The 16021-nt window shown below is 39.4% G+C and overlaps 1 protein-coding gene across 3 annotated transcripts in view; it reads right to left on the bottom strand.

The window, feature by feature from the left end:
- LOC149188087 (D-2-hydroxyglutarate dehydrogenase, mitochondrial-like) overlaps nucleotides 1-16021 on the bottom strand; it is a 544264-nt gene that overhangs the window by 281106 nt on the left and 247137 nt on the right. For all 3 annotated transcript variants that reach the window (XM_089411563.1, XM_089411562.1, XM_089411564.1), the window contains 2 exons: nucleotides 12076-12171; nucleotides 11801-11910 (listed from right to left, as the gene is read on the bottom strand). In XM_089411563.1, the coding sequence (XP_089267689.1) occupies nucleotides 11801-11910; nucleotides 12076-12171 (206 nt within the window). The remainder of the gene's footprint in view (nucleotides 1-11800; nucleotides 11911-12075; nucleotides 12172-16021) is intronic.

The following is a 16021-nucleotide window of genomic DNA, read 5'->3' as shown; positions in this document are numbered from 1 at the left end:
ATCCCACTAGATATCCTTTCTCTGTAGTTTGATCCAGCTTCTTCTTCTTTTCCTCGGGTACGCGGCAATATGCTAAGCTCCCAGATATCCTGAAATGATTGACTTCACGCGTCTTCCCTGTGAAGACTTTCTCTGGAGTAATCTTGCCCAATGCCCGATGAGGAGCTATGTTCTGAACATAGACTGTTGTGTTGCATGCTTCTGCCCACATAAATTTTGGCATATACTGATCATACATCATGGCCCTAGCTACTTCTACAATAGTCATGTTCTTCCTTTCTGCTACTCCATTATCCTCTGGATTGTAAGGAGTTGTCCACTCTCTTCTGACGCCCTCCTTAGCGCAAAAAACAGTGAAGTCCTTATCGACATATTGTCCACCATTATCTGAGCACAAAAATTTTATTTCTTCCCAATCAGATTCTCCACCAGAGCCTTGAACTCTTTGAATCGATAGAAAACCTCGTCCTTGGTTTTCAGAAAATAAATCCAAGTTTTCCTTGAGTGGTCATCAATGAAGGTAAGGAAGTACTTGTCACCACTAAGAGCTTTAGTGGACATGGGTCCGCAAATATCTAAGTGTATCAATCCTAGTACACTCTTAGCCTTGTTCTTACTTCTAGGAAATGTTTCTTTAGCATACTTTCCCAGAGCACATCCTCTACATACATCATGTCGTTCCATACTAAGATCCAAAACTCCTGTTACAGTGTTTTTGAGAATTCTCATAGCCCCATGGTGCAATGTCCCATTCTTCTGTGCCATAGTTCGTTCAAATCATTGTCTCCATGACTGCCTATTAGTGCCATTGGTGATTCTAGTTGTAGTATGTACTATGTACAACCTGTTACTTTTGATCCCGATCTACACTTTCTTTTTCCAGCTTGGGTGTTTGACATATACTTCTCCTTGATGAAGAAAACGCCATAGCCTTTGCCTTCAAGTTGCGACACAGAAAGTAAATTCATCCCAAATCTTGGTACATGCAGCACATTGGTAGCACGGAACCACTCTCCTATTTCTGTTTGAAAAAATATGGTACCCCTCCTTATTGGAGTACACTTTGCCTTGTTCCCCGTGGTGATCTGAAAGTTAATCCTCTCCTCCTGATAATCTGAGAAACATTCCCGGATTCCCGTCATATGCCAAGAGGCTCCACTATCTATATACCATACTTTTGATGATGCAGAGCTAGTCACACAAGCCACCTCTTCTTCCAGCCTAGAAGCCAACATAGAGAAATCGCAGTTACTGTCTCTTGTGCAATTTTCTAAAAATATGTACGAGTCTCCTAACGTAGATGCCTCTACATCATGGTCTCTACCCATAATTGATTTTCCCTTCCTGTCTCTGATTACTTGCTCTGATACCATGTAGAAATTCTATCACTGCAACAACTGATTTATTTTACCTACTTATTTGCCAGTAAGTTATTTACGAAAACCCTTCAGTAAACATTAAAATAAATTTTGTTGCAGATATCACACCATAATACAGAAACAAACACATGCACAAGAATCAACACATCAACACAGATATTTTGGACAAATGTCCCCAAAAAAACCCAATGTGGGAAAACCGGTGCAGCAGAGGAGGATTTTATTATTCAGCAATTCTTCAGTACAATTGGGTGCCACATTGGCTTACCCAACAAAGAACAAATTCTCCAACACTTCTCCCAACCTCAGCATCAAGCTTACTGGCCTCTACACAGCGCACAGACCTACTGCGTCAGCTCCTGCCTCTCTGTGTCACCCACGCAAGCCTTCCAGTGACTGCGCAGTCTATTGCTTCTGCGTCTGCCTCTCCAACCTCTGCACTGGTCTTCTAGTGTTGATCCCAACTCTCTGTTCCATACCCGCTACCTCCTGCTGCTCTCCAGACCACTAGTTCGAATTTCTCAGCTAACCCTGCTCCAGAAATCGAACTGACCGTCTCCCTCAGTATGTTCTCCAACTGACCCTCAAGCCTCTTCTTATACTTTTCCTTTTGGTCCTTCAACGACCGAGATTAAATCTCTAATCAACGACTAAGATTAGATTTGGCTTCATCCATGACTTTTGGAACCTTCTAACCCAATTTTATCTTAATACCCATTAATATTTTACTTTTCCTAAGTTTAGACTTAAGAACTCCATTAAAAATATTAATTATTTTAATATCTCCCAAACCGGTTAGAATCTACCTAAACCATTTCTGGGTCTTGGAGATCTCATATGCTTTAGCCTCTCCACTAATTTTCATGGCTAGAGCACATCCGATGCTACCCCAAATCAAAATTCTTATCCATGGTTTATAAACTCTTTTACTTGATTTCTTTAATGACTTCGTGTGCTGGAAAGCATGGGGACACATTGGATCTTATGCAGGATTGCAGGTGGTTTCCATTTGGGTTTGGTCTCCCTATACAGGGTCGTAACCCTAGAGGACTACATTGGCACATGTAGGGTGTGTGTAGAGAGCCATGAGCCTCCACAACAGCAGATAACACTCCATGGATCCCACAACCATTCAGAGATTGCTCGTGGTTCACTTATTGGACGAGGAAGATCCACCTAATCCATCATGCCTAGTCGGCCCCTAGAGTTGCACCATACACTTGACAGATGATCCAGGACTTGCACGATGATGTGGAATCACCTACACCATCATCCCAGCCCTTGCAGGTGATCTATAGGCATCTTCGATTTGTTTGGAGACCCATGAGGACACTTGTGTGCCCCCACATGTCATTTGGAGCACCACATGTTATTACAAGGGGCCAACCCCTTGTCCATTGCTTTTGGGAGTTCAACTACACATTATGGCACATATGGACTCCATTAGGCCTCCTCCAAGGCCCAACAACATGCACTATTCATTATTCGACCTCTTGAGAGGCTTATTCTTTTGTTTATGAGCTAGTTTGGTGGGCTTGCCACCAAAAGTTAGTTATCTTGCACATTATTTTATTTTAGGGGCTAATGTAAGCCAAATTAACTAAATCAAACTCATTAGAAGTGTATAAATACAAGTGATGTGAATTCATTTAGCATCATCGATTGGATTGGATCATATAATCTTCTGAGATTTTCGTTATCTTTTGAGGATGAGACCTTTTGGATGAATGGATCAATTTCAATGTTTGGTTATTCTTCTTTGTCTTGGAGCTTCTATGATTGGCATATCTTGGTGATTAGATATATTCTTCTTACATATAAGTACTATGTTAATTCTATTTTGATTCTTTATTTTGCTGCATTCATGATATTGGGATTTTCGCTATTCTAGTGTTAATTTGTTGCTTTTCTTGGAAAAAAATTGTGGAAATTAAATCTCTATATAGTGTTGTATCATGATTGGGCGATGTTTGAATGAATGAATGTTCCTAGAGACACCCTTGTCTTGACAATTCACCAAATATTGTTGAACGAAGTATAAATGACCTTGAAGCTACTTCCATTAAGCCCTAATGCCCAACGAAGTTGTCTTTTAGGCCTCCTTGACAACTAGAAATCAATCCAAACTCTAAATCTTCCATGACTCCATCTCTCCCAAAAGAAAAACCATTGGTCCTCCTCTGGTGATCACTTTAAATCTTATTTCTTTCACCTTCCCCTCTTTTTCTAGGCCTGGCCTACATAGGTCACCTAGGGCATCAATTATCTCACAATCTAGTCATCCAAATACTTTGATTTCTAGTCCACAACTGCGATGGAGTGTCCTCAAGAAGCCCTCCAAAATTCATGAGATTCCGATGATGGGATCTTGAGATATCGCAAGCCCTAGCTCGAAGACCAATTCTTACCCTTGGTTTCCCTTAGGCTAGAAACCTCACTGGGATCCTTGCATTTCCTTACATTGAAAATTCACTCATTGATCCCTTTTCCCTCCCTAATTAGCTCAAGTATATCATTGGTTGATAAAGCTTATCCTCTTGACCTAACCTCGGGTCCACTTGGTCCTGTGTGATCCCATGCACTATCAAGGTTAATTCTTCAAAGATCACTTGGAACCCAAGTTTCCACAAGAATTCTAGGGCTTGGGGATCTCCTTTATAAGACATATACTCAAAACCTAACCCTTAAAATTCTCCCCAAGCCCTTCCTAGAGAGCCTTCCATCTTGTCTTCCAAGACAAGCAAGCCACAATCTTGAGCCTCTCTTGTTAATAGGCTACTAGGATCACCCTTCATCCTATCTTTGGTCTATTCATCTTTGTGATCCTTATCATACTAGGTCTCCTCCCATCAGTGAAAGTTCGTAAAGAGTAGGGAGCTTTAGCTGAGGTGACAGTGGGCTATTGCTCCATTATTGCCCTTGACCTAGCAATTGTCCCTTTAGGATTCCCTCCTAGGACCCCTGCCAGTTTGAGCGGTAACAGGCCCATGTCAACGAAATCTCTCAAAGGGTATCAATAATTTTATACTTTTATCGATGATTTCTCCAGGAAGACTTGGATCTATCTCTTGAAAACCAAGGATGAGGTCTTCATTCGATTTCAGGAGTTTAAGGCTCTAGTTGAGAATGTGACAGGTAGAAAGATACAGACTCTTCAGTCAAATAATGGAGGTGAGTACACCAGCAAGGAGTTCCAGGAGTTTTGTACCAGGGTAGGAGTCAAGGGAGAGTAGACAGTTCCTTACAACCTGCAGTAGATTGGGGTTGATAAGAGGAAGAACTGGTCTGGAGGCAGCAAGAGCAATGTTGTATGTCAAGAATCTCCCATGCTACCTATGGGCTGAGGCATGCAGTACAACTATTTATATTCAAAATAGGGTCCCACATAAAGCATTTAGCAAGATGACTCCCAACGAGGCATTCATCGGGAAGAAGCTATATCTTAGTCACTTTAGGATATTTAGTTGCCTAGCGTATTATCATGTTCCAAGGGAGACACGGTTGAAGCTAGAACAAACTGCAGAGAGAGATTACTTTGTTGGCTACAACAAAGCTTCGAAGGCATACAAGATCTTCATCCTAGGGACCAGGGGGATTATAGTCAAGCGGGATGTCAAGTTCATGGAGGACAAGGCATACAAATGGTTTAGAGAGTTGTCAGCAGTTGAAGATCAAAGTGAGCAGCCAGCAGAAGCTCCTAGAGTTGAGCAGCAGAATCAGGGGTAGCAGCAAAGAATGAGTACAGTGACCAGTACGAGCACAACTTCAGGTGCGAGTGCTCCTGAGGCTTCACAAAGCACGGAGGAATAGATGCAGCAAACCCGGGAGATGCATAAAGGGTATAAGGAGGTAGATATTCCTAACTCCACTATTGGCATGAGGAATCATGAAGTTTAGGCTACACTCATAAATGCTCAGGAGTTTATGAGGACTCCTATGGCGAGCGGGAGAGAGCGGAGACAAGCAAAATCATACACTGGCTTCATGGCATTAGTTAGTCAATTGGCAGATAGCGAGCCTTCCAACAATTAGGAGGCTATATAGGACTAGGTGTGGTAATGAAGGCTCTGAAATTGCAGCCACGAGCTCCTCTCCTAAAACCCATAAATACCCAGAAAAGGTTTGGCTCAACTCCAAGCCAAAACAGAACCCACAAAGTGATGCAACTTCCCAGTTGACTAGTGATACTCCCTGCTATAAGAATGGAGGATTATGGTCCGAAGACTGCCCGAAAAATTCTGCAAAATTAGTTGAAGCCTCCTCTCAATAAACCCACCAAAACCCAGAAAAGGTTTAGGTTGAATCCAAAGTGTCCTGGTGACCCCAAGAAGTGTGTATGGATCTAACCGACTGGCTAAAGAAGTTGGAAGAAGAACTAATGAAATATGCCCCCAAAAACACTGCTGCAAAATTCACCCTTTGAATCCCCTGTAAAAAGCTGCTCCAATCCTCCTTATTTCTCCTTACACAACTCCCGAAAGTTGTTGCTCACAAGACTGTGCAGAAGGAAGCTAGAGACCCCTGTGCAGGCCCTGAAAAAATAAATTCGGCCTCCCAAAATAACAGTACTTCCAACCTGCAAATCGCCAAGGAAAATTCTTGTCTTTCTTGAGGGAGAATTCCCGCAAATTATCCTGCACAAATCCCGATATTTGTTGGTCCTCCTCCACACCATGAAATCTCTTCTGCGTCCTTAAGGAAACTCGCACTAGCTGAAGAATCACTACAAAATTGCTCCCCAAATAACCTGGAATCAACTCTCATATTATCTCCTAGGGTGACACTCAAAGTTCACCGAAGAAGAGTTGGAATTCCTGCTCGAAAATTCCTTGTGCTAAGCAGCACTAGTTGACTTGGCTAAGCAGCTCAATCAAACTCTAGTTCTAAAATCAAATGGCCAAAAGATGTCAAAATGAGGCTCTCATCCTCTATTTATAATTGTTGCTCCCTTTCCTCCTTGTGGCCCCCACTAGTTCAAACTCCTTTTTTTGCCTCCTCCCTTGGTTCAATGTTCCTAAGGGGTTCGAATTCCCCTTTTTGGGTGGCCCCCACATCCCACTACATTTAAAATTTATTTTTTCTAATGTTTGCAGCCTTTTTTTCTCCAAAAATTAAGTGGAGCCTCCATAACCCACATTTCTTAAGTTTTATATGCCAGAAATATTTCTCAATGCCAAAATTGCAAAAATTATGATTTTACTTAGAAAAATATTTATTGGGAACATGACAACGTAAGGCTTTTCTTGGAGAGTGTTTTAGTTTCTTTGAAGCATTGAGCCATTGTTGTGTCTCTCCTTGAATGGGATTTGTGGAATCACGACATACCTAATCATTAATCTATTTATCCCAAGTCATTACCTTCCCACCGAACTCCTCCCATTGGTGAAAGTCCGTAAAGAGCAGGGGACATTGACTATGGTGAGAGTGGGTCATCATCCCATTGTTGTCACTTAGTCTAGCAATTGTCCCATAGGTTTCTCTCCTTAGAGGCAGGCTATATTTTGCACTAACATTATTGATTCACCATGGTTAACAAAAAAGATATTGTGTGTGTTGATTTTTGTAGCATCAGATGTGTTCTAGCCACAAAACTTTGTGCAGAGGCTAGAATACATGTATTCTCCAAAACCCATAAATCATTTCTAGAAATTCCACCTAGAGACGACTTAATTAAAATAATTAATCTTTTTTTAATGGTGCCTAAGTCTAAACTTAGGAAAACTAATTAATTAAAGGGTATTAATTAAGTCATGGTGAGAATCTTCTAGAAGAAGACATGGATCGATTTCTAGTTAATTTTAGCCATCGATTATGTTTTAATCTTGGCCGTTGAAGCCTCAACGAGAGATTATATGAAGAAATTTGATGGGGGTTGGAGAACACACTTGAAGCCACAAGAATTTGATATTGCTAGGAAATCAAACTCCAGAGTAGCAGTTGTGTGTTGTCGAAGGTGATTCAGTAGTTTCATAGCAATGAGAGAGGGCAGGGATAGTAAGGCCGGAAGGAAGTTTTTCCAGTCCGATGAGTGCATAACAAAGAGACGGTGTACTCCACAGAGAGGCTAACGCAGCGCAAAGAGGCAACAGAGATCTTTAAGAGGAGATCCGCATTTTGCTGAGGAGTAGTCGAGATTCAGTGGCAGGGGCTAGAATGGGAGCTGATCAGCAAAGTGAGAGAGACGCTGGTCCAAGCAAGGCTGATGCAAATCTGCGTAGTGTGATGCAAAGGCAGCAAGAAGCAGCTCATCTTGAGCTAAGGTCAGTGTCGGATCACTGGTGGAAGTGAGATTTTTCTCACTAGACTTTTGTCAGTCATTTTCTCTATATGGAAAGCTAGATTTGAGCTTCCATAGATTTGTACTCAGATTTACTACTGCATAATAATAAAACCCTCAGCTACTGCACCGATTTTCCCAAGTTGGGTTTTTTCAGGGACATTGGTCCAAAAATAACGGTGTTTTATTGTGTGTGTGCATCTATTCTTCCAGTGTTTTTATTTCTTCCGCAATATTTATTTTGTGAAGGCTGCAATGTATATGTTTCAATATTTTCCGTAGGAAACTGCAAATAATTTGTGTTATGTAAAAAATTAGTTAATTTTAGGTTATTATTGAATTTTAGGTTTAATTAGATGAAAGGGCACGATCATAAAATCATGCCCTTTCCCAAAGAGTGCCCATGGCGGTATATAAGCCAGGGAACCCCATTGTAAACATCATCATCTATCTATTCATCATTTTAATAAATATTTTTATATATAATTTTGCGTATCAGAAGTTTTTTATTTCATTGGTATCAAAGCGGTTCTTTTCTCGGCAGATAGCTGCACAGCTCACTGTGCCTATCATACTAGGTTCACTCGTCTTCCCGATTCACTGTTCATCAATTTCCTTATCCCTCACATTCACTCTCGCCCCCACACTGCTCCTGCGCATACATTAAAACCCCTGTCCACTACAATCCGCTGTCCAGTCTTACCCATCCGCCACGCGCTCCAGCCTTCCACCAGTCATATTTTTTTGCAGCCATCGTGTCCCTACCTCCGTCAGCATCCGCTCATCGTGCATCTGCTCACCGTTCCGCTGCCTCTGTCAGAACCCACTGTCCATCCGCTCATCGTGCCTCTGTCCATCCGCCCAGCGTTACATCTGCGGTAAAATTCGAGTTTTTTTGAACAGTCAAGAGGTCAAACGTGACGTGCAGTGGTCCGCGTAACCTGCGGTGAGCTGAACAGTGTATCCGCTAAAAATTCGACGATCAAACGTGACGTTCAGAACTGTCCCTGCGGTTAATTAAATAAATTATTACACAGTGTTAAAAAGATTCTGTTCTTCCGCCGTCAAAAGTTGTGCCCATTGTGGTGGCTCTGCGGTGATTTCCGCTTGAGATCTTCTATTAAACTGTCCGTTGGAAGAGTTAATTGCTGCGGGACGTGACGGTCAGCAAAACCTTAAATTAGTTATAACGTGAGATATACATAACGTTATAAAACACTAATCTATATATAATATATATAATTATATTATATATTATATATAATATATATAATTTAATTAATTAAATTTATTTTAATTAATTAAAAGTTATATATATATATATAAGTTAATTTAATTAATTAAATTTATTTTAATTAATAAATATATATATATACATATAAGTTAATTTAATTAATTAAAATTATTTTAATTAATTAAAAGTTATATGTATAAAATTTATTTTAGTTAATAAAAAAAAAAGGAGGGGAAAAATATTTTAGCTGGCAAGCAAATACACGCCCCCGCAAACCCGCTCGATGTCGACAATGACAATGGCGGATTTCCAAAAAAATTGTTGGATACGGAGCATAAGATAAATAACAACCACGACGAGGTCAGTAAAAAATTAAATGAATTCCAGATCAAGCTTGGGGAGCACGCTGATGAAATCAAAAATCTTCACGATACGACAAATCGAATAGAAATAAAGATGGAAAATTACCATGTCCAAACAGAAGCAGGCATTAGAGAGGTCTTAACAATGCTGAAAATTCTGTGTAAAAGGTCGAATTGTACACCCGAACAACTACTAAAAGAAGGTGAAGAGAATCAAGAACACATCTCGTCAAATTCAACAAAGTCAACAAACTCTCATGAAAAAGTTGAATCCCCAAAAAAATCAGCGACACCCCAGCAAGAAGCGAGTAACACGGCCTTTACAAACAAGCAACTCTAGGATAACTTTACCAATCAACACCCTTTTTTCGCTCAACCATTAGCAACATACCAGTGAAGGGCAAAAATCAAGATGCCTAAATTCGATGGAAACGAAAAAAACAATGTTGCATGGATAAATAAAGCAGAAGAATACTTTGAGATATATGACATCAATGACGATGACGAAAAGCTCAGGCATGCATCCATGAAAATGGAAGGAGAAGCATATAACTGGTATATGTGGTGGAAAAAAAAACACACGTCATTAGCTGGAGAAAATTTAAAGATGCATTTTTTAAGAGATTCCAAGGTGTAAGAGAAGAAGAGTTCTTTTCAAAACTCATCAAGTTACAACAAAAAGGAAGTGTGGACGAATACACTCAAGAATGGGAGACCTTAGTAACAGGTGTACCTGGGTTATTAGAATCTCGTCTAATTCAGTCATACATCTCAGGACTCAAAACCCATTTACAAGCAGAACCTGAGATGCATGACATTACATCTATAGAAGTAGCAAGATGAAAATAAAAAACAGCCGAAAAGAAATACGAACCAATATTTTGGTCAAAAGCAGAAAAAACTTATGCAAGACGAAGGATACCCCAGTATGTGGACTCAAATAATACAAGATATGTTCCACCACATCGTCGTGAAGATGAAAAATCTAATGTGGAAATACAAAGGATAAAAGAGGGTAAATGTAAACGCTGTGGTGAGAAATGGGACCCCAAACATAGATGTGCTAAAGGAAAAGAACCAAAGAACCTATATAATTGTGACGCAACCAATGATTCAAACAGTGAAGATTATGACATAGAAGACACAGAAGACACCCCAGAATTCTCACCAAAATTAGACGACGGAAGTATTCCGCAAGTGTCATTATCAGCTATGACAGGTATATCACAACCTCAGACTTTAAAGTTAAAAGGGCACATAAAGAAGAACAACGTAGTGGTTCTCATCGACTCAGGTAGCACACACAATTTTTTAGATGCAACCGTGGCAAGGAGACTCAATATTTTTTCATTTCCTTTACCAAACATGAAAGTGATGGTAGCTAATGGTAAGAAGATTGAAAAGGTAGGGAAATGCCATAAGGTCAATTTGCAGATTCAAGACTTTAATCTAGAGTTTCCATTCTTCACGGTACCGTTAGGAGGAGTAGATGTAGTCTTAGGTATCCAATAGCTACAAACTTTAGGTACTTATGCCGCCAACCATCAAGTACAATTTATAAAATTCAAATGGGGAGGTCAGAAGTACAAACTACACGGATTCCAAGCACCCGAAAATCAAGTTGTATCATCTTCTCAAATGATGAAGCTGAGTCAAAGAGGAGCACCTGCTTATGCAGTACAATGTCACCAGTTAGAAATGTTATCTGCAAATATGACCAGAGAAGAGTCACCAGAGATACAAGATATGATTCGGAAGCATGAAAAAGTATTTCAAGACCTACCTATGAAGATGCCGCCTAATAGGGAAATTGAGCATACAATAGAAGTCAAGGCAGGGTCAGACCCCATCAACATCAAGCCATACCGATATCCACATCTCCAAAAAACGGAAATTGAGAGATTAATCCAAGACCTTTTAAAGTGTGGGACCTTGATCATCTTGGAATATATAATCAAGTGGAAGGACTTGCCGAAGAAGACGTTTCTTGGGAGAATGAATCATTCTTCAACAACATCCATCGTTACTTATGCTTTGAGGACAAAGCATTCTTTCAAGAGGAAGGCAATGTTATGTAAAAAATTAGTTAATTTTAGGTTATTATTTAATTTTAGGTTTAATTAGATGAAAGGGCACGATCATAACATCATGCCCTTTCCCAAAGAGTGCCAATGGCGGTATATCAGCCAGGGAACCCCATTGTAAACATCATCATCTATCTATTCATCATTTTAATAAAATATTTTTACATATAACTCTGCGTATCAGAAGATTTTTATTTCAATTTGGTTGATTAATTTAACAAATAGAACATTATCAGTTGCTGTAGTAAGATTCGGGGTTTCCGAATTTTCAGTGTGACCCCTCCAAACTGTGTTTAGGTTTAGTGACTTTGGACTTAGGCACCCTTGGTGTGGATTTGAGTGGTAAAACCATCTACTTCTCTTAGAGTAGCAACAGATCACCACAATATTCATAAATAATAAGAGTAAAACATAAGTTAGAGGGAAAATAAAGGAACAGCAATGAAGTTGAAACATCAGCCCACCTTGCAGCTCAAGTAATCTCCACATGCAAGAAAGGCAAGATTTATTGATGAAAGCCTTGGTGGTACAAGAATTGAAACCTTTGTGACTATGCCAAGGGTGCCTTCACTTCCTGTAAAGTTTTATGGAAAACAGCATAATAAAAAAATTGGTTCAGTGTTGTTAGGATGACCCTGACTTGATTAGAAAGCAATTTCAAATCATTCTTAAATGTAAAGCACTCTCTTGAAGCATATTGAATGGTGTACCTTGTAGTGTACTGAAAATAATAACATACCAATGAATAACTGCTTCAAATCATATCCCGTATTGTCTTTTCTCAAGGTTCCAAGCATATCAACCACAGTGCCATTTGCAAGAACAACTTCAAGCCCTGAGTATTGTATATACAGTTAATAAAATCACAAGAGTCCAATTCCAAAACCACACGATGCAACATTTCAGAAATTTTAAAAACATACATCGGGTTATCTTTAAGAAAACATGTTCTCATACATGATCCAGTGCAAAAACAAAAAGAAAACAACACCCACAGAATTCTGACCCATGTAATTATAATTATCATGTGTTTAAATCAATGTTATCAGGCTTGCAAGTCCCCAAGTTTTCCTATTCTTGGCCTTCAAACAAACAGTTTCAACTCTCAGGTGAGTTAAACTTAGGCTGACCTATAAAAGCATCGGAAACCCTCTGAAACTAGCACATTTTCCTGCATGCTTTTGCTGCTCGCCTCTCAACTTAAGAAAATGTGCACAGGTGACTGAGAGGACTCAAGGACAGTGTTACCCTTTGTTATACATTGTATGGGGCCTTACACCAGTGATTTTCATCACGACAATTGTCACTTCTATCACACCCTTGTGATTTTCAACACACGTGTCAGAGGTTTCAGGATGAAGCTGATGGAGCATTTGATAGACTGGGGGAACATTTTGGTGCCGAATTTTATAGAATTGCTTCCCTTGTAATAGTTTATCTATTGACCACCTCCGGATGGGTGTTGAGGACTCTTAATGGAAGTCATTCGTTTACACATTTAGTTGATCCTTGTGACTTCCCCACTAGTGACTAGCTTGGAGATGGTTGTGTCGGTTGGTCCATTTGTATTGGTTCAGTGCTTAGTTTGAAGGAGATTCATTGCTCTCAATTTTGGATTGTTTGTCATATCTGACAACTCATGTTGTGGAAAGTCCTTGGTCACATGCAATCTTTTAGTGTTATGGTTTCAAACTTTCAAGTGTGGTATATTTGCTGATAACTTGGAGAGAGCACTCCACCTATAACACAGTATTTACCAGTGTTGATAATATTGGTATCGGGAAAATATCGGCGAGGGTCCGGAAAATATCTTATCGGCAATATCGGCGAAAATATCGGCAAAATATCGGCAAATATCGGCAAACATAAAAAATGCATAATATATTCATTTTTTTCAGATTTCTAAACATATAAAGCAATAACAACATGAACTAAACACATTGGCACATAAATATGAAGAAGGCATTGATATATATGATGTCAAATAGAAATGATACATCAAACTTCAAAGGCGATACCAAATCCTGCTGATCCCTGATAATTGTCCAATCAAGGACTCAAACAAAATAACATCACATATCCTACTGATCCCTAATAGTGATAAATTGATAATTGTCCAATCAAGGACTCAAACAAAATAACATCACATATCCTGCTGATCCCTGATAGTGATAATTGTCCAATCAAGGACTCAAACAAAACAACATCACATATATAAAACTTTAAAAGTATTTCATCATCATGAGTTATAAACTTATATGTAGCAAAAGTTGCAAAACAAATAAAACTAGCAGCTATCTATCTGAGACCATTGGCCTCTCCCTAGCAGCTTTCTTTCTGTCTTGTTCAGCAATTGCTTCACGAGCTTTTTGTATAACCTCTGCACTAGAAACCATACAAGGCATCACATCTGCATCATATGCAGAGAGTTTAGCCAAATGGTATTTCAATCGTGTAATCCCTCCTGACATCTTGGTCCCACACAAGTTGCATGATATATATGCCTGATTTGCCCCACCAACAGCCTCCCCATACTCCCAAAATGGGTCCAAGGCTTTTGGCATATTTGACATTTGTAGTGAACTAATTCAAACCTAGGGCACAAAAAAAACAAAAAATTGGCATTAAACCCCCCAACACAAAATGAAAAAATAATAAGTAATAACAACCTCATTCAAAAAAAATTACTACATTATTTGCATTTTGCAATGTGAATGAAAAATGGCAATAAGAGGGTGCATAAGAAAGTTGAAAAAAAAAATGAAGCTTGCTGTCCAAATATGGAGAAAACCCTTGCATTGATTCATGGGCATGAAAATCATAGCAAATGGAAAAAAACAAAGAAACAAAATGTTGGTAGGCAAAGAGGCAAGCAAGCATAACCCTAAATCTATGAAAAAATCATTAACATAGGGGTTTTTAAGAACATACCTGCTAATGGAAGAAATGAAGTTTGTCTCACTATTCTTCAATCTTTGATCCACAAAAAAATCTTAATTGGTGGTGATAATCATCGTTTGATCTTCAAACCCTCCTTGACAAGCACCACAAAACTCTTTCCCTTTCTTCTCCAACACTCAGAAACAGAAATGAAGAAAAAAAAAACAATTTTCGTTTTTTATAGCCGCGGAAAAACACGCCCGGCAATATTTTAGATCGTCGCGCAATATTTTTGGGACCCGAAAATATCGCGATATTTTCGGGGCGATATATCGGCTTGCCGAAAATATCGCGATATTTCCGATATTCGGCGATATATCGCCGATATTATCAACAGTGGTATTTACTATTTTATGATGATTTAGCCCTCACTTTGGTTAAACATTGGTAATGTATGATCAGAGATGGGTATTGTGTGGAAACACCCCTACACTTGTTTGGTCATTTAGCATGGGGATCATATCTTGGCATTATGGAATTGTTAACCGCTAAATTGGCCCCTTGCAAATTTTAGAGAGTTAAAGACCAACACATTTCATCAGGCTGAAGGTTCAGAGACAGATGCAAATACAAGCTAGGGGTTGGTTCCCAAGGAGACTAGTTGCAGGGTTGATTTAGTGGTAATTTAAACAATTTTATACAAATTGGAGGGAGTTGTTATTTTTAGTAAGTTCCCTGCTTTGTAGGAGACGGAGTTCCAGGAATGGTACAACAGTACTGATCACGTATTCGGAGTCCTTACAAACTCAAGATCTAGTGAGGCTTTTTCGGGTGACATGCATGGCACTTACTATTTTTAGCAAGTTTCATCCGAAGATTCACATGTCAAAGATAATGACATATTTAGAATTATTGCAAGATTTTGAGTCCAATTAGCTACTCACGGGCAACATGTAAGCATTTTCTATTTTTAGCAATATTTTCATGTTGATTCTGATCATGGATTTGGATTCCTTAGTAAAAGACGAATCCAATGAGTAAGATTTCACGAGATTCCAAGCACTTCCTATTTTTAGCAATGGTCACATGTCAGTTCTGATTACACATTGTTAAGGTATGGTATGTTCTATGCTTATAACAATTTACTTCTTTTTCTTATTATATTCAACAGATTAGAAATCACATGTACATAAAGTAAAGTGCAAATAGAACATTAAACGATCGACCGAAAACAAGCCAAGACAAGAGACAAGATGTGGCGGCTAGCCAGGGACAAACCCCACAATGTGTGGGGAAACCCTTTGATCAAATCTTCTTTTATCTTCAATAATTCAGCAGAGAGAAATAGTACAATAAATCTGATTTATATCAGTAGTAGCAAACCCTAGATCAACAGCATCAGCATTAGCGGCTTCATCATCAAAACTAGGGTAGTCGATATCTCACAAACTGACCGTCGGATCGGCTTGATTCCACCACCAAAAGTTGCAGCCTTCAGAGGAGGTTCAGATGAACCTACAACATAGTTCAGAAGAGGAGGTTTGATGGTCCACGCTGGTCAAACTTTGGATCTGCAGTTGCAGCTTCAGTTTTAGCAGCTTCCTTCAAACTAGGGCAGTCGATATCTCACAAACCGACTGTCAGATCAACTTGATTCCACCACCGAAAGTTGCAGCCTTCAAAGGAGGTTTATATGAACCTACAACACAGTTCAGAAGAGGAGGTTTGATGGTCCACGCTGGTCAAACTTTGGATCTGCAGTTGCAGCTTCAGTTTCAGCAGCTTCCTTCAAACTAGGGCAGTCG

Source organism: Pinus tabuliformis, chromosome 3_1, assembly GCF_031772625.1.
Source record: "Pinus tabuliformis cultivar Carrire ecotype Pingquan chromosome 3_1, CPIR1, whole genome shotgun sequence".
NCBI lineage: Eukaryota > Viridiplantae > Streptophyta > Pinopsida > Pinales > Pinaceae > Pinus > Pinus tabuliformis.
The sequence above is the reverse complement of the archived record's forward strand: the minus strand, read 5'-3'. Positions and strand labels throughout refer to the sequence as shown.